Here is a 19,549-nt window from a genome sequence, read left to right as displayed (position 1 = left end):
ATGGATGGTGCTGGAATTAGACGGGAATGCGTATTTTTGTTTTCCCTCTTTTCTTTTGTAAGTGGCAAAGGCCGGAGTCCACTAGGGGACACATGGTGGGTCCTGCACAGAAAACCTCCTAGTTGACTCTGATGTCACTTGACTGCTTAGGCTGGGGTTCTTTGTTCCTAAAGTCACATATGCTCCTCTGGCACAAGGGGAGGAATGCTTTTACCCCCACAGAAACTCATATGCTTATGTAAGCCTTGCAGCACTTTATAATTCATCTGGTCAGCGTTGGTTGTCTGTGAAATATTACTTAGGAGAGCAGGGTATGAGGTCAGGGTGGATGGATGTGGAGTTTCTCCTGAGAGCTGGGGATCTGATTCTGCTGGAAGTGGAACTTGCATAGTTTTGGAAAACCATGGCCCTAACAGTCTACCTTTTGCAAAACCTTCACTTTGGAGGGTGGATTGGGCTAATGTAGCAGACATAATTATCTTGACAATTTCTAGTTCTTGAAGAGGTAATGAACAGACATCTTAATAGTGAGGAATAAGTGTTTCATCCTATTCCAAGAGTGACGACTAATTAGTTTCAAGGCTCTGGCCTGAGAGGAGGTTTTCGGTTGGAACAGGGTCTGTGGGAGGAATCGAGCTGAGATACCGAAACACCTGGTCATGTCAATCAAAATCTCAGGCAGGTCAGTGATAAACCAGATGTCTGGCATCATGGTAGATGAAAATGAGAGCCTTACTGATCTTATTTTTTGTTTGTGCTTTTTCAGGAGTTATTTAACAGAAATTGGTTTAAACACTATCATCAAGGGATAATTTGTAGCAAATTCATTTTTAGGGTCCTGTGGGTGTCTGCAAGTCTGAAAGATATCTGTCTGAAGCCCACATGCTATGTTATTCTTTGAAAATATCACCGGTTCACAGATGCATCTTAGAAATTGAAATTATTAGGTATTACTCCTCACTCACAATTATTAGGTATTACCGGGAGACAGTAAGGTTTGCAATAAACCAAGGAGATTGCATTGTAAACATGACCGCTATTGATAAACTTGCTCATAGCTATCTGGTTTATAAGGTGTGGGCCAGGATGAGGCTTTGTGGAAGACAGGCACTGGACAATGCAGCTAATGCAGTGACCGACTTGGTTTCCTTCTTCTCCCAATAGTCCTTGGTTTTATATCTGACATTGGGTTCCAGGCAGAATGAAGACATCAGATGGTTTGAATGACTCAAATCCTTCCAAGGCAGGAGGTAATACAACCAAGGAAAAAATAAAACATTGCAAAAGGTTTTTATTTTTTATAGGCACCACTGCAAAATGAGGATCACTTCAAAACATATCAAATAGAAAATAATTTATTTTGACTTCATTTTACTTAACGTCCTTAACTAGTTATGATTCTGTGAACTTGCTTGTTAAAAGTCTGTACCTTCAAATCTACAAAGCAAAAGTTTACTACAATGAGCACTTAAAATTCCACACACCGTCTCCATCGATAACTTTCCTGTACATGCAAATTCTTCCAACGGACTGGGCTGCAATATTTTGCAAACATGCTTTAACCTTCTGTAAAGCTGTACGATATTTTGCTTTCTGTTAAAAAAACCTTTACACTCTCTTGGGAACCTTAACCGGAAAATGCTTAAATGTATATCCCAGTTCTAAACACTGCTGGTCTGGTTATGCGTATTGAAATCATTAACCAGAGCGTGGTGGTTTTGATTTAAAACCTTGACCTAAATAATGTATCAACAGTCATGCGTCTGGAACGCATTCAGTAAAGTAACAGTATAAAATAGGATTCCATTAAAAAATACATATCGGCAGTCGTATTTGTGTTTTAGGCAGGAAAAAAAAGCATGTTTAATTTTTTGATATGAATATAGTTTAAACAAATTCTGTGAAAGTATGCTTGATAAAAGATTTTTTTTTGAAATTTAAACACTTTATGTAAAAGATAACAGTAAAAAAGTACAATTGCTATTTGAAATGAAAAACAAAACTATTTGTTAATATTGCCTTCCAAGACAGTAAGGGTGGTTTTTCTCCAGTTAAAATAGAGCTATCACACCCACAGTTGCAGAGTTTGCAAACCTGACTATAAACAGGAGGACTGCATTTGTCTTATATACAAAAACTTGCCGCATTGAACGAGGCAGGGATTTCTACCCCAACGGTAGCGTTCTTCTTTATGTACATGCTGCAGAAGTGAAAGTCACACGGTTGTCACTGATAAGAAGGAATTGTATACCCTAGTGCCGTCCGGCGATTTTGTGCCGTGGGTGAGCAGTTCTTGGATGGTCATCCAATTATCAAAAATCTTTTTATTCCTCTTCTTCATCATCTTTTTGTGGCTAAGTTCGATGATGTTCACCTCCCGCCGCTCGTCGGCCCCCTGCTGCTGCTCCTTCAGGCAATCCAGCCTGCTCTGCATCATGAACTCGCGCCTCCGCCTCTGCTCCTTGGCCCGCACCAGGTGCTGCTTGCGCTCCTCTCTGCTCCAGTACCGCCCCATCTTCATCTCGCTGATGGCGTCGTCGTCCGTGGTCATGCCGCTGCGCTCCTCCCGGATCTTGAGGGCGCGCTCCCGCAGCAGCCGGTCCCTCACCGGCCTCTTGGTGATGTAGCGCGTCCCGTCGCTGCGGATCTTCACTTTCCACTCCATCCTGGGCTCCGCCTGGTGGGCCGAGTTCAGGTCCTTGCACATGCTCACCAGGCTCATCTGGCTCTGCGCGTACTCCACGGCCGACTTCTGCTGGATCAGCTGCATGTAGCTCTGGTAATGCTGGGCGTGGGCCGGGATGTGGGCATGCTTGTAGGGGGAGTGGGGGTAGGGGGCGAGGTAGGCGCTGCCCAGCTTCTGGCTGGGGGTGGGGCTCCCGCTCCCGTCGCTGGGCTTCCGCTCCTTGCTGCTCTCCAGGGAGGGGCCGAGCTCAAGCTCTTTGGGAGAAGGGCTGTAGGTGGGGGTGCCGACTTCAGGGTCTTCCGTGATGGAGAGCAGATGCCTCGGGGACGCCCCGTAAGTGTCCGCGCAGCCCACGGCCCCGTCGCTGCCCTGAGAGCCGATGCCCTCTGCCACCCTCCTCAGGGAGTTGTCGGGAGAGAGCTCTAGGGTGAGGGGCGTGCTCCGGCAGCTCTCCCCCGTGTTGTAGGCGCTCGAGCTATCTTTGTCGGATTTCTCGGGCAGCTCGGTGATGTCCGAGAGCTCGTGCCTGCGGACGTCGATGCTGGTGTTGTAGTTCCTGAAGCCGCTGTGGTGCAGCATCCAGGACTCCCGGCACTGCTCCTTGAGCTGCTGCATCTTGTGGGCCCGCACGATGCTCAGGCACTCCAGCTCGATGTTGCGCAGCTCCTCGTTGAGCAGCTCCAGCTCCTTGTCCACGCTGTCAGGGTCGCTCTTGCTGGCGTCCAGGGAGCTGCTGGGGTAGTACAGGCCGTAGGGGCTGGCACTCTTCACCTGGCACTTGAGCTCCAGGAGCTCGCGGAAGCGCTCGCACTCGTCCATGGGGATGCCCAGGTAGTCGGCGTCCGCGCAGTCAGCCGAGATGAAGGACTCGTTGCTGAAGGGCAGGTCGCCGCTGCCCAGGGTGTCCTGGCTGCATGTCAGCTTCCTCTGCCCCGCCAGCGGGTTGGAGGACGCGGCGGGCTCGTCGCCGTTGTTCTCCTGCTCAGAGCTCTCGTCGTTGCGGGTGCTCTCGTCAGTGCGGCCCACCCCGCTGTCCTTCTCGTGCTGGTTGGACAGGATGGTGGCCGTGTCTGTGGTGCCGCCGTCTTCCTCATGCTTCTTCTGCGGAAGGGAAAACCACAACGGCAGAGGGTCAAGGTGAGGGCAGCCTGAGGAGCAGTTCCATAGAGGAGGTCAAGGGTTTCTGCACGGAGCCAGCTCTACCTCCCTCAGGCCGAGAAGCAGCCTGCCATATTGGGGCGAGGGACCAGGAGTTGGCCAGATGTCCCCCTAGCTACTTGGAAAATGTATCCTAGACAACCTTACTTTCCTCCTGAGTTTTCTCATCTGTAAAAGGAGGATGGCAAGAGTTACCTTAGCTTAATGAGTCAAGGGGCCTTACATGGCACCTAAGGCACTCAATAAATGGACTATTGTGGCTCTGATGATAGCAGTGCATAATAGGAAGAGAGAGGGCTTTATGCATCTCAGGTTAAATGCAGGGAAGTGCTTTATTTTTACCGAGCTCGGTTAATGCTGGCACAGCTTTACCTGGGCCTGAATGCTCGGCTTTCAAGGCCAGAGCAGCACTCTTTAGATGAGGAGGTAGCAGCTTGAATTTTATTCATGCTCAAATAGAGAAGCACTTTGGTGGTTTTATTCCAGGTGGGTGGGTTTCTGATGCCTTGAGCCTCACGAAGGGAGATGGAGACCACCAGAGTTCCCTACGGTTTGGAGGGGCAGGGGTGGCCAGGGGTGTTACCTGCTGCAGCATGCTCGCCGTGAACTGCATGGCCTGGTGGTGCTGCTCCTCTAGCATGTCCATGTGCAAGTCGTCCAGGAAGTCATTTCTGTCATCGTCCATCCAGCCTTCATCCAGCTGGGGGACAAGCAGCAGTCAGTGTATGCCTCGGAAAAGCTGCCTTTTGCTTTCTTTTTAAAGAAAGGCTCTTATCTCGGGAATATATTTCTAGGGCTTTTGACAGGAGTCATCAAAATGCCATCTGACCCGTCGTTTTGCTATACCTCAAAAAACTGGCCGGTACTCACATTACTGAGCACTCTGACCCCCCAAAACCAAGTCTGGGTAAGTCTCCAGGGTCTATCATGTTTTCTGCAGAGTGAAGCTCTTTTATCCACTGAACTACTTTGAGTGAAGTGGGCTTCCTGTTTTGGAGGATGGCTAGATGGAGTCATGCCTCCTGCTTGCCAGCTTACATACAAGTTTAGTAAGCCCAAAGGGAAACACTGTTAGAATGGAAAGAGCTCTTTCTGACCGAAAATCCTAGATCTACTAACTAGCTGTTTGTGTCTTGGTTGAAGCATATGACTTATGTTTAATGACAAAGAGCAAACTTGTTTTGGGGTCAGTAAGCTATAGCTTAGGGCCAAATCAGCCTGCTGCCTGTTTTTGTTTAAAGCAAAAAACCCAATATTTTCTTGAAGTACAGTTATGCCCATTCACCTATATATAGCCCCTGGCTGCTTCTGCACTCTTAACGGCAGAGTTTAGCAGTTGTGACAGAGAACTTCATGCCCCACGAAGTGCAAAATAATTATCTGGCCTTTAAGAAAAAGTTTGCCGACCCCTGAACTAGATCATTGTTGAAGTCCCCTTCTTGGTCATGATGCTAGCATCTGCAGTGAATCAGACACTCTCTGTGCTGTTGGGTGTAGACTATTTTTCATGCTCACAGAGATTTACTCCAGATGCTCTGTTGGAGCTGTGTTCTAAGAAGATCAAGAAGACCAACACACAAGTTCATGATTACCAACCCCCCCCCCCCCCCCCCATCGGAGGAGTTAGTACAACGCACTGGTTTTCTGAATTAGACGACTTGGGCCTGAGGGCCTGCTTTATCATCCATCAGCCTCATCTCTCTGGGCAATTTGTGAATCTCTGGGAACTTTAGTCTCCTGGTGAGGTTCACATGAATATAAAGCAAGCTCCACAGAGCCTGACACTTGGTACATGGTAATTATCATTACATGTAAGCAATCGATGTTTTATTTTTGAAAGAGCAATATCTATTATCCCACACGCTGCTATTGGAAAGAAGACCCTTACTGACCCAAGATGGAACTTGAGAGTTTGTCAGAGCCTGGCTATCTTTTGCATTCCATTGCATTTCCTTCCCTGTTCCTTTCTTACTTTCCCTGTAGCACTGAACCTGCAGACCTGCTGTATAAAGGCCAGGGAGGACGTGTGAGCCATCCTAAAGAGTTTGATCATAAAATGTACTCCAAATCTCAGCAAGTTAGATGACCTTTCCAGGGTCCAGGATGCATTCAAGCTCAGGTTTGTGGCCACCAAAGTGTGCTGTAGGACTGGGCACTAGGGGTTTTGATTTTGGAAATGCATGAATCTAACTCACCTGGAGTTCAGGCCTTGCAATCAGAAAGGAAAAGTTCTTGTTTTCTTCACTTGTTAGGAGAGCCAGGGCCTCCTCGCGGTTTTGTACCTCTATCCCATTAATCTTTAAAGACAAAACAAAAAAAAAGGTGAGGTAGACAACAGCATAATTAGACTGTACAAGTCACTCTGCATTTTTGTCACTCACACACAGTTGGAATATAAAATATACGGTTGGGTTGAAAAGAATGATTTTGGGGCAGAAGGACCTCTTTCCCACTAGTGCTGCTTCACTGGCTCATGAGAGAGCCTGGATTTGGTTTACGAGGCGACTTTAACATGGAGGCCGTGTGAACAGAGACTCCAGAGAAGCTGTGGTGGTTTGGAAAGGGAACAGCCAGGCAATTCAGTCAGACAAAATGCTGAGCAGGGGTGGAATATACTGAAGCAGCATTACATGTGTTTTTAGAAAATATGGGAGAAAAGAAGCAAGGGTTCTGAGGTGAATACTGTGGAAGTTGAAAGCAGACAAGGGAATCAAATTATACATGGTGCTTTGTTTCTCCAGTTTGGCACTCAAACATTTTCAGGCAGCACAGAGGATCAAAGTGGGATAGTGAGGCTCTCATAATTACACCTGATAACACTCTTGTAGGAATTTTGAATCCCTTCCTGGCAGCTCTGAACTCTGCCAGTCCAGAGGTCTTAGTGCCAGGGGAAGGGCTTCCTCCAGGGGAGGCATCAGTGGTCCCAATGAATTGGAAGCCGTGCTTCCCACCTGGCTATTTTGGCTCCTCATGTCACTTAGAGTGATCAATGCAGATATCCAAGGGGAAACAGGGTTGCTGCTACATGAGGAAGGCAAGGAGGTTGATTTCTGGGACCCAGAGGATTCTCTGGGGCACCGCTTAATACTTTCATAGCCAGTAATAAAGGTTAATGGGAAACTACAGCAACCCCAAACAGGCAGGACTGCTGAAGGTTCAGAGCCTTCTGGAATGATGGTTTGGGTCATTCCACCTGGGAAAGAACCCCTGAGAAGTTGTGGTTCTATCTGAGGGCTGTGGAAATGAGGAAGAGGCGGTGAGAGAAGGAAGTCAACTTTATTCAGGGTGATGTACGCAATGATAACAATAAACATAGTGGACTAGAAATGAGTAAAACTAGTGAGAAGAGGCAGAAAGCTTAGCCTTGAGGGACTCAATGAACCAAAGAGAATCTGAAATTCTATGACATTAAAAAGACTGTTGAAAGACATGATCTCGTTTTGTTTGACTAGAAGGAACAACAGGACTTCAGATGATAATGTCAAGTCATTAAATTTAGAAGATTGCTCAATCAATTTTGCTACATCAACAAAGATGTTCCCATCTTAGGAGCAAGATCAAACTTGAAACAGTGGGTCCCAAACTAATCTTTCAGAGAAATCTAAAATGAGAATTTTTCTGGCTCAGAAGTTGCAAACTATTGGCCTGATTTGGCCCAGTGATGTGTTGTCTTTATCCAAGCAAAATTCAAGAAGATTAGATGACCTGGTTTAACTGACTGAGGCAGCTGCCCTCTTTAGATGTGGCATCTACTCTCCAGTTTGCCTTAGTCCTCACCATCTCCTGTTGCTTCTCATAATCCAGATCTTTCATCAATGCCCATCTGAGTTTGTGATCCCTTTTCTTTAAACTCTTCGGCATTTTCGACCCTGTAGCTGTCATTTGAGCCAGTGTGTGCTTTAGCAACAGGCATGTTTCTTGGCCGCTGGTCAGAAGCAGTGCCTACCTGGATGATGCGGTCTCCTTCTCGGATGCGCCCATCCTTGGCTGCAATGCTGTTAGGGTCAATCTAGAACACAAAGGGGACATCTGAGCACTAACCAAGACATGCATGAAAATAAAAGCAGCAGGTCAGTAGTTTTCCAAGATGTCTCTAACAAATAGTCATGTGCATCACTGTCCTTTCACTTTGCACAAAATAAACAAGTCTTAGTGTTATGCAAGGAAAGACAAACATGGATTGATCTGTTTCCAAGCTCTTTCCAGGCTAGCATTTAGTTTCCCGCAGGGCCATCCTGTGAGGCAGCAGGGTGGACAGGCCCTGCTAGCCTGTGGGGGTTGTAAAAGCACAGCTGATTTTTGTTGCACCTGTAGTAATTAAAAGCAAATCAGTGCTGTAGAACAGGTAAAAGGGTACCCTTCGTTATGTTGACTATCAGCCATACCTTGATTATTTTATGCAAAATGCTTATAGGAAGTCTTGGGAAATGACTTTAAAAATAAAATATAATTGAGTCAAATGGGACTGCACATGAGTGGGGCATCCTGAAATACAGTAACCATGGCACAACTTAAGCATGGTGGACATATAATTATCCCTTTGGATGTACTGTCTTGATTGACCCCTAAGAGACAATGGATTCTTTTCTTGGCAAAACTGTGTTTCTCTGCTTGTAGGGATGGGCATGCATAGTAAAGTATCCATATTGAAATTAGTATGCCTTCTCTAGGACGATCAAAAGAATTTCCCCTTTTAAAGCCTGAAGTTGCATTTAACTTGTGTGAATTCAACTATACATACCCAACCGAAAAAAAAAAGTATTACTTTAAAAAGTATAAGTGATTCTATCCACCATTCCACTCAATGAACAGGAGAAGGAAAATGTTAAATCTGCTATACCCTCAGGGATGAACACACAAAACCATGTGGACGTCTCCATTTTTATGGCCTATTTGCAGGCTTCTCAAGGGTAATTCTGCCTGATGTGCTGACTTTAGTGCTTAACCTTCATGTAAGATGTAACTCCATGGAGTGTGATGAAGAGAGAAAAGTAATTTGTCTGTGTCTTTCCAAAGCCTTCCAGATGAGCCTGAGCTAAGGTCGGTTAACATATTAAAGGGGAAAAAAATATATATCCTTTCAGTTTTGATATGGTAGTTATAAAAAAAATCAGCATTCCTACCTCACTTATATAAATGCCAATGTCATCTTCATCGTCCGTTCGGTAGCACACTGTGAGTCCCAGCTTGTCCTGGCTGTTTGTTCTGTAGAGATCCACTTCCTAGACAAAGAAAGGGCAGCCGGCAGGCAGTGAGCGCTGAGAGGATGTCAAAGTCTTAAAAAAATATTTTATTTAAATGATAAACTGGATTTCTTTGCATTCAACTGTGTAAAGCTGGTTAACTTACGGCACAAAAAGTGATTATGGACAGGGGATCAATGCCCAGGGCATTTCTGACCTTTCAGTCAATATAAAGTCATTTTGAAAATAGTTATTTTATTGATCCCCAAAAGAAAAATTACCCATATTTCATTCAGTGTCAAGACTTCTGGAGTAGGGCTTTTTAAAATGCATTCTTTCAGGGTCTCCAACAAACAAAAATATTTTCACACCCCAAACCATCCTGATACTGAAATACAGATGTTTCCAATGTGTTTGGTTATTTCATGTTGCATTCCCTTCAAATTCATAGTGGTAGAACGTGCAAACATATTACACCTAAACTGATCCAAGATAGGGGGTAACATGATAGTGTGTAATTAATGCTTTCCACAACAGCTGTGATATCTATAGTCAAGAAATTAATTTCAGCTTCTATTACTACAAATTAAACAAGATAAAAGAAAAGTGAGCCCAAATGCAAGACATAAAAGTATAGGGACCATTCTTGTATTTGCCAGTTAGTGTGCACTTAAGAATGAGGTTAGAACTTTGAAAATTGTTGAGGCCTTTGGAGGAAGTTCTGGGGTTTTCTAAAAGTATTAACAGGCCAAGTTGCCCTCTCCACCCTGGCTACCAGGTACATATGCAAGTTTTTGCAGCAGTAAGATGCAGGCCTACTCAAAGGGCCCACCTGATATTGGTGGATCACCGGGTCAGATTTGTACAGGGTTATCTACTCATCAATCAGAAGGATGGGGGCATTTTTAGAGTGGATTGCCATGCCACTGTATCTGGGGCCATTTCCAGGTTGCGTCTCTTGAGGTTTTCCTTGGACAGCAGAGAGGATGCAGCTGTCTTTATGATGAAGCTCAGCGTGGTTATGTGGCAGATATTTCTTGGGCTCTTTTTGGTGAAATGTAGGGTACCCCACACCAGGGGGCACATTCCAGGCAGGAGAACAGCAGGTGCAAAGGCCCTAGGGAATGGGCTGATCTATATAAAAGTCAAGAAGGAGCCACCCTGGCCTAAGAACTATGTGCAAAGGAGATGGTATGTGTGGTGGTGGTGGAGAGGTTCCATGGGCCTGTGTGAAGAGTTTGGATTTCATTTCCACATTAGGGCAGGTCACTGAAAGGTTTTAATTGAGAAATGCCATGATTTGATTTACATTTTCAGTGGTCTGTGTGGCCAACGTGTGGAACATAATGTGGTGGTGAAAAGCAGGGCTGCGAAAAGAGGTGAACTTGGGCTCTGATCCCAACTCTCCTTTCTAGCAGCATGATCAGGGGTTGTTGCTAGAGCCTGGATTCTGTTTCCTCACTGGCCTCCTTGGGCAGGGTGTGGGCTCACTGTGATGATGCCTGTAGATGCAGCATAGTGCCTGGCCTGGGGAAGATCTACAGTGATTATGGCAGCTACGGCTGTTTGCCTGAAGTCACAAGAAATTGTTGATGGCACAGTAGGTTTATCTTACATGCTCCCTCCATAAGATGTCTTCATTTTATTTTCGGAATATTGCTATGTTAATTAATTCAATGACTTCCTAATTATAGCTTTAGCAATATGGCAAATTCTGATTAAATGAGGCCCATTGATTTTTGATAATTTAGTTAAGCTGGATGGGGTTTTTCCCCCTCATTTTATGAGAAACATACTAAGCAAAGTAATAAAAGAAACATGAGTTTAAGGGTCATATTTAACCACGAGGGACAAAGTCTTTCCAAATACCTCAGAATATCTGATTTGCATATCACTCATATGCTAGTCAAATATCTCTTATGTTTCAAACACACTCCCAAAGCATCTCTCTTAGGTTATACTTCATTTCGGTATGGGTAAAAGGAAAGAGTTTTCTATTTTGGCACTTCCTCATGGTTGTCCTGAAACAATGAAATTTCATTATGATGTTGACGTCCAACTGCACAATTGCAGCCCAAATGCTGCCACAGCATGCTGTCACTGCAGGAGCCTGGAACAGGTCCCCGTGCAAACAGAGCAGGGAGAGAGAGAATTGGAAAGGCCGTAGAAAGACAAATGAGAAAGAGCAAAATGTGGTTATATGACTTTTGACAGAGTTAAAGTGAATACAAGTTACAGCTTTTTCTGAATGACTGGTCCCCAGGGTGAATGTCTCAAGATGCTCCAGGCCCACTGGGCTTCCTATCCATGCAATTCAAACTGAGCATCATGGTTGTGATGAGTTACTTACAGATAAGTTGAGGTAAGAGCTTAGAAACTTCTATAGCAGTTGGACGTTGTCATGATAACCAAGGGCATGAGTGGCAGATTTGTCTCAGAGGACAAGGTGGAAGTCAGTTCAGGTGTTTTTGAACTCTAGTGGTGACGCAGGCATGGGGTGAGCTCTATAGCCATGCACGGTAGAACCACGTACTGGAAATTAAACCAACGCATCCAGCTGGTCCCTGGGATTCTGTACTACATCTCGAGGTGAGTGCTCCATTTGAGAGCTCAGGAAAATAAACAAGTCTGGAAATCATGACTTGGAAAAGAACAGTTTAATGTACTAAGGATATTTAAGTAGTGCAAAAAAAAAAAAAAAAAAAAAAAAAGACCCAAGGGATAAGCCAAAGGTCTGTTATATAAAGGATTTAGATTTATTTAGCCTAGTAACAAGAGGTAGGTGGCCTGACATCTAAAGGTTTTAGTATATGATTTTGATAAAATCTAACTTGAAAAGCATTTCTTATTTTCTTGTCAATACTTTGAATGATATAGATTTGGAGGACGTTTAAGCTATGAAAGGTGACATTAGTGTTGCTACTGGTGGGATGATTTATGTGTGTGTACTTTTCCCTTCTGAACTTGCCAATTTCCTCCAACAAATATGCATTACTTTTATAACCGGGGAGGGGGAATTTCTTGGATCAAAATGTCAGGCTGGCACTGAGTACATCCTAAAACACTTTCTGCTTTAAAATATTTTCAGCTACATCACCCTGATACTTGAATATCTTACGCTTTTCTTACTTAAGCACTTCCTATATGTGGCTCTTGCCCCAGATGTGTTCAGCAAATCAGTAGCAGATTCTTTATAAATACTAACCGATGGTCAAACATTATGCCACTTTTGTGTAGGAGAGAAGAGAGAATACTCTCGCTAGGTTTGTCCCCAGTGACTGATGTTCTTAGAATGCATGGTCTTTCACTACAACAGAATGAGGGAGCGACCAATACTGCATTTAACCTTTGACTCCCTTTGCAGGTCCTGTTAGGACAGGCTGTCACGGGGCCTGACGCATCCTCATTTGAGCTGGATTTGGCTTTCCTGTTCCAAAGGCCAAATGCCCTCCTTGACATGAATGAGTGGCGCGGCCCTGGCTCCAACACGGGAAGCATACTATGTGAAAGGGCAGAAGGAAAGTAGAATCTAATCAGAAACATTTCCCTTGACTATGTCAGAGCTCTCTCTTCCACTCCCCATTCCAAGAGGCTGTGAAACACAACTTTAGGGACCTGATCTTTAAAACAGACTTATGGATGGAAGTGTTAATTCTAGCTTAAGGGCACTCTTATGGAAGCAGCTTTTATCTAGGAAATGGACTGGTTTTAAAAAGGACGATCAAATGCTGGTAAAGAACATTTCAAGTAATAATAAGACAGTATTATGGATTTTACTCTCTGTATGTATTTGATGCTTATGTTAGGTAGGATGGTGTGGGCTATCATATTTCCTTGTCAAGCCAGAAAAACTTCATTTAGAAGGCACAGGGCATGACTTAGCTGTGGTCAGTCAATTTCCAAGGACTGGTGCAGCCTCACTGAGGAGAGTCTGAATGCTAAAGGTTAAGCAGGGTGAACCACAGAAAGTTTTAGAAACTCCCAAGATACAATAATGTAAGACCTGTTATTGTCTCTGAATCTGTAGAGATTTGGGTTTTTGTTTGGTTGTTCATAAACAAGATTATAGAAAGGCAGTAGTAGCCAGATAATGAATTGGGCACTAAAAGCAGCATCTAGCCTTGTACACTGTACATAGAAGGTACTCAGTAAAATTGAATGAATAATGAACTTGAGGTTCCAAGGCAGAATAAAGACCCAAATGAAAAACCAGCTTCTCTCTGCCATTACCCAGTGAGATTGTTTGGGCCAACTAACTTCTCCTAATTGTTCCGCAGTCACTGCACAGTTTTTAAATGATGTTCAGTATTTGGAAGCCCAGTAGAAATTAAAATTCCTCATACTTACTGGGTGGTTTGTACATTCTCAACATTTCTTTTCGACTCTGAGCTAGAGGCAGGGCCTTAGAGAATTGAGACCATCACTGAAAACATAGAGGTTATCAATGCATACAGTGATGATGGAGATAAGATTTCAAAGACCATTAATCCAACTTGAATGAATAATGTATTAGCGTTATCTGGATTACAGCTACCCCTCCATGGGTGTCCTGTTGCTCCCTGGTCTAGATGGACTGTTTGATAAAACCAACAGCTAAGTCTGACATTTCAGATGAAATTGAAACGGTATTCCAATTAAGAATATTAAGGGGGCCATTCCACCTTAATGATGCAAACTATGTTTCAACTCAGCCACTTTAATCAAAGGGGATCTCAAAGACTCATTGGAATGGCTGATCCACCTCCAGGAAGATGGGTCACTGAAGCCTACCTCTTTCCCCTGTTGGTCCAGGAATGTTGTATATATTTCCTTAAATTATCTGAACAGTTTCAGTATCTGGGCATGACATATGTGCTTGTAGAAATGTCTCTAAAAATACTGCATTTTCTCTCAAGGACCTTAAATTTGAGATAGGCTAACAGGCATTCATTTCTTCATTCAAAAGGTGTTTATGACTGCCTACCATACTCCAGGCCCTGGGAATACAGTAGTGACCAGAGCTGAGCCCTTGTAGAGCTTATGTTCTAGTGGAGGGGAGATAGTGAGTAGGAAATTGGACCACTGAGAGTGGGGGTGTTTTAGGTCAGGGACGTTTCTTTGAAGAGGGGAGATGTGGGCAAAAGACTGAACCAGACTAAGCTATACAAAGCTCTTAGGAAGGGTCACCCAGGCTGAAAGAGCAGCATGTGGGGAGACCCCAGTTCATGAGTGGCAGTACAAAACATGGAAAGATCGAAATGAGCTAGGGGAGTCGTGCGGAGGCTGACCCAGTCAGGGCTGGCTGACCAGGGAAGGTCCCTCAGAACTCAAGAGGCTAAAGAAAAATTTACGTATTGGCTGGGTCATACTGCATTACCTCTAGGACGATCCCAATTTTGTTCTAATATATGTAGGTTTCTTATGATACCAGGTTTTGAGTTTACTTTAGTTCCCCCACTGTAACTAGCTTTTCCTTCTTTTCTGTTCTTAAAATTACATCATCAGAACACAATGCAGGTGATGGCAGCTTTGCCGCCTGGACATGATGCTACTGATGAATCACCTGGGAAATTAAAAGAAAAGAAAAATGAAAAAGCCTTCTTCAGCCACCTATTTTCCTTCTTAATTGCCTACAGAAAGATTTAGAGCAGGTGTTCAGTACCTGAAAATTTATGGGTAATTATTTGGCTGCTCAACCCTTGGGTATATTTGGGTCAAATCCCTTTGACTCTAAGCAGTTTCACAATAACAGGGATTTGACACTTAACTAAATATGATCATTTTGTGTACTTTAAAGAGACAGAACATCTGTTTTTCTCTGTGCTTTTCTTTCCTTAATATCCCAACTCACTCCTGTATACTGTTCCCCTGTATAATATCCATGAAACTAGCTGACTTTCATCTAAGGCAACTTAGATCATGAGTGGTATATTGAGATTGGGCCCCTTTATTCAAAACAATCTTCCTCCTGAAATCTAACCTGATAGTGGGGAACAAAATAGGATCCAACCTAGAAGACAGACTATTCGAAGGCATTCCATGAGAAGGCAGAGATGATAGTTACCAGCCAGCCTCCCTGAAAACTGGAGCAGCTTTAGGAAACACACATTATTGGCAGTGGGGTTTGTTTATCAATCTTGTCAAACTGACCAGACCACCTTCCAAAGACCAAGCTCCAAACAAAAGTGACACTGAGGTACAGATGTTGTTCTGTACTACATACCCCCTCTCTTAAGCCAGAGAAACAGCTGACACCATTCAGAATGCAGGAGGTACCATTCATCCAAAATCAGCATGTGCGCTTTATGAGATGGTGCTTAGTTAACAGAGATAACCTGGCTACATCTAAGCTACTATGGACAGAAGACCAAATGTGAAAACAGTTCATCAGCCATGGACTCACAATATTGGCATGGTAATCATTCAAAGGAACCAGAGATTGAGAATGACTATTTTGTTTTCTAAGAGATGAAAAGCTAACAGAGAACCATGGTAATGGCTTATGGGCCGCTTGTGGAACATGAGCTCCCTAACGGCAGCAAGGTGTGGTGACTTCCTGATTTTGCCTTCCCAAAGCTGGCAGGATACATGACAGATGCTCAGTGAAAGCTGATGAACAGAATTTCAAATAGGCATGGATGTAAAGTCTCACGGCTTCAAAGGTGGTGTCCACAGTAGGCTTAGTTAGACACTGTCTCTGCATGGAGTTAGTCACTTGGAGAAACATTGCTACGTATAGTGAATGAAATGCACAACCAAAACCTTGCTGGTGTGACCCCTGAGAACAAGAGGAAGAGGAAGCTTGGGCTTCTTGACCCAGGTCCAGGACCTCTGGGTTTTCTCCAGCTTTAATGGGATCTTGCCAAAACGCAGATTCTAACTCTAACTCTGTAGACCTGGGGGTGAAACTTCTGTCTTTCTCTCACACTTGCCGGGATGCTGCAGGTCCTCATACCATGCTCTGAGGAACAAAGTTCTAGGGAGTTGTACCACACTGTGGCAAGCACCTACCGCTGAGGTGGTTCACACTGAGAAGGTTACTCCCTCGAGGGAGACTGGCTCAGTTTGGGTTACTCTTAACCCTTCGTATTAGATCGTCTCCTCAGAAAAAGAGAAAGAGAACGGGAGGCAGTGGAGAACACAAGGCCAGGCTTCCAGCGCTGAGGACCAAACATGCTTTGAGTCCACTGTATTTAATTTTAAAGGAACCTTCTATTTATGGCAACTGACATTAATTTTCTGCTTGTGACATGAGTAGTTATCTTTACAATAAGTTTACCTTCATTTAAATAAGTTTTGAGTTAAAGGGAAATATTAAGCAAACTGTTCTGGTGATATTCAGATATAACAAAAAACTGTAGGGCAGACTGGCCAAACTCTGACAGATATTGTACCAGTGTAGTGAACCTCTTGAAACTATAGGCACATTCATATACACATGAGCATTTTGCCAGGGAAAAGCCGTAGCTTTCTATCACATTCTCAAGGGTGTTAGAAACTAACAAAAGAACCAAATAACTCATTGCTAAGGTTGACTAAATATCAAAGACTGCAAAGTTATACTACTTCATAAATCTAGCTCCTACTATAAGTGACAGCTTTTTAAAAGACCTTTACCTTGCCATAATTACAATGATCGTCATCAAAAAGCAGTGTTATCACACAAAAGACTGTTGAACAGTCCTTTCTCCAAAAGCAGTGTTTCCCTAGTATGGTTCTAGAGAACTCAAAGCTGAGAAAATGTTAATGGGTACTTGGCCAAAGAGAAGTCATCAGGTCAAATTAAAAGGTTTGGGAATTTCTGCCTGCTGTATCAACCCTCCCCAGGGGATTTACCATGCTAAGCAGACTATCAAAGATACTGATAAGTCCTCTAAGAAAGGCATCTGTTTTTGTTCTGTGATATTATCAAATGTATTTGTTCGTGGAACCCCCTCTGCAAGGTACATGTGTCCTAGGGGAGCCTCTAGCTGCTTCATGGACTAGTACGGAAGCCGAGAAGGGGGATATTGTCAATAAGAGACAAAATCCTTATTTTGCTGAAGGGGACAAAGCTACATCTCCTGAAGCAGGTATTGCATAGCAAGTGGAAAGAGTCAAGAGTTTTTATAGTTAAAATAATTGCTATTCTAGGTAAGTCACGTACATTTAGGGAAAATTTTTCATTGAAAAAGAAATCCTCATCAAGTCAGTCATACCTCTTGTGCCTACCATTTTGATCTGCTGCATCAGGCTATAGCCAAGCAGCCAGTTCAGCTGTTGTCAGTACATTCTTACTGGTTTTGGGCTTCCATTTTGGGTGCAAGAACTCTTGGTAACATTCAAGGACTGCTTGAGGAACAGAGCAGTTTTCTACTACGTGAATGCCTCTGCCACTGAACAGTAACCTGCTGCCACTACACACTTCATCAACTTCAGAAGATCACATCACGTTCGGCCATGAAATTGGGAAAAATGTCAGATTTTCCCTAGCTGGCCCTTTGATGGTGACAAAAGGCTTAACCTTACACTTTTGGTGACTTTTGAAAAGATACCAGTTGCCCTGTTCTGTAAAATCAGTTTTCAAAGATGTTCTTGTAGTTCTGTTCTTGAGCATTTGCCTTTGAGTAAAAAGTGATGGTGACCCAAAGGGTAGCAAGGTGAGGAGGCTTATATTAGCTACCAAAGTATATGAAATTTAGAACTTGGACTAAGAATATATATGGATTCAAAGGTTGAGAACAGGGCTTAATGCTTTAACTTTTAAGTGATTCAAATGAAAAACCTGAATTGCTCTTCTTTTTGGAGCTGTTAAGCTATTTTTAAAAAAGGGGTGGGGAGTAGAGATAAAGCCCAATTGTGCTTTCAAATGGCATGACTAGAAATCTCTGCTTTTGATATTTTTCATCAGCATCTATAAATTAAATTTTTGCTTAGAACTTACGAGACATTCTGTGCTTTTAATCATGACTCCTAAAATGAGATGACAATGCTTTTCATACCTCCAGCTCTAGCTCCTCCCTGTCCATCTCCTGATGAATGCCTCCAATGTAGTCATTGGGATCGTAGTACTCATGGGCTGAGGGATGCCTGAAAAAGAGTTGAAAGATCGTTAAGGCTCCTGCTTCTAGCTAGGGGCATCTGTTTCTGTTGACCCCATTAGGAGGACTGCAGTGACACAGCAAGTCTTGGGAGCCTGTGGGTAAATGGAATTCTAAGGACCTGGGGGCACCTCCATAGACTCATTTCTCAAGGAAAGTCAGGACCTCCATGGTAATATTTCCACCATTTGGGCTAAAGTTAAAGTCAGTTTTCATTCAGAAGAAGCATGACGATGAGAGGTGAGAAAGGGCTTTGTTGTTCTCAGTGACATCCCATAGCTCACCAGTCATGGAATTCAGTGTGGCTAATTTCTCTCTCAAGTCTACGGACAGGAGCCAGACCCATACTTAGTGCTTATTGCTTCTTTATTATTTTATCTCTGGAGAGAAAAGAGCTGGACATGGTCAGAGGATTGGCTGCTATGGCAGAAATTGGTATACTATCATACAGGACAGTCTTTTCAAACTCTTGACTGTGCCCAAAGTAAGAAACATGTTTAACATCACAGTACAACATGTAATACATGTACATATATGCATGCATACAACATATTGGTGTGTGTGTATATATATGTATGCATACATAGTGTGTATATATACACGTATACCTGCTATTTGGAGACCAGAAGCTTGACTTTCTCTAGACAACATAAACAAAGCACAATTCACAAAACCCTTCACACCTCTTTGTAAATGCCAACACAGGAATCTCTAGGAGTAAAGGCGGCGAGAATTACAATATCCTCACGTAGTGGCTTTGAAAGGAGCCTAGTGCCCACATTGTAGATGGAAGACTTCAGTTTCCGAGCCTGCTCTCTCCAGCTGTTAGCTGGGGACCCAGACCTTCATATTCTCAAAGGTCAGTGCAGCAATCAATGGGCTCCGCTCCTCCCTCCCAGGCACTTAGTTTAGAAACAACAGTTCAGACATGAGTTGTCAGTTAAACAAAGGCTGGCTTTCAATTTTCTGGACCCATCAGGCAAATATACTGCCTGCACTTAAGGGGCTTTTAGTACTGAGGATGCAGTTGGATGGTCTGGGCTTTCAAGCATCAACTTAACACTCCTCATTCGGTCCCCCGATGCATGTGTTTACAATGAGTCTGGTCTGCTGCCATCTGACCTTGCAGCCAGGACCTGGAGAGGTCTGACCTCTGGACTCTTTTGACATTTTTCAAGTAGCCCCAGGGGAGAAGTCATGTCATGTTAACTAGACATAAGAAGAAATTAGCAGTTTGGCTTCTAAAAGGCCCATCACTGTGACAGTTCAACATTTTAGAGTGAGGAGTAGCCTTAAAGCCTCATAAATAATGAGAGGCAGTTTTGGTCTATAATGTCTAATAGCTGGTTTGAATGATCGAACTCAGTGAATTGGCCAGTTGTTCACAGAATCGAATGGGACGCTACCAGACCAAGTATTGTAGTTATGAGCTGGGAGCAGAGGTCATGCCTTTAAATCCAAGT

At 43.7% G+C, this 19,549-nt stretch overlaps 1 protein-coding gene across 3 annotated transcripts in view; it reads right to left on the bottom strand.

The window, feature by feature from the left end:
• Positions 1 to 1,274: 1,274 nt before the first annotated feature.
• Positions 1,275 to 19,549, bottom strand: part of PDZRN3 (PDZ domain containing ring finger 3) — a 240,192-nt gene continuing 221,917 nt past the window's right edge. For all 3 annotated transcript variants that reach the window (XM_077128685.1, XM_077128686.1, XM_077128687.1), the window contains 6 exons: positions 17,988 to 18,075; positions 8,968 to 9,066; positions 7,791 to 7,853; positions 6,040 to 6,141; positions 4,428 to 4,544; positions 1,275 to 3,787 (listed from right to left, as the gene is read on the bottom strand). In XM_077128685.1, the coding sequence (XP_076984800.1) occupies positions 2,216 to 3,787; positions 4,428 to 4,544; positions 6,040 to 6,141; positions 7,791 to 7,853; positions 8,968 to 9,066; positions 17,988 to 18,075 (2,041 nt within the window). In that variant the 3' untranslated portion in view covers positions 1,275 to 2,215. The remainder of the gene's footprint in view (positions 3,788 to 4,427; positions 4,545 to 6,039; positions 6,142 to 7,790; positions 7,854 to 8,967; positions 9,067 to 17,987; positions 18,076 to 19,549) is intronic.

The sequence above is a fragment of the Tamandua tetradactyla genome, chromosome 15 (assembly GCF_023851605.1).
Source record: "Tamandua tetradactyla isolate mTamTet1 chromosome 15, mTamTet1.pri, whole genome shotgun sequence".
Lineage (NCBI taxonomy): Eukaryota > Metazoa > Chordata > Mammalia > Pilosa > Myrmecophagidae > Tamandua > Tamandua tetradactyla.
The sequence above is the reverse complement of the archived record's forward strand: the minus strand, read 5'-3'. Positions and strand labels throughout refer to the sequence as shown.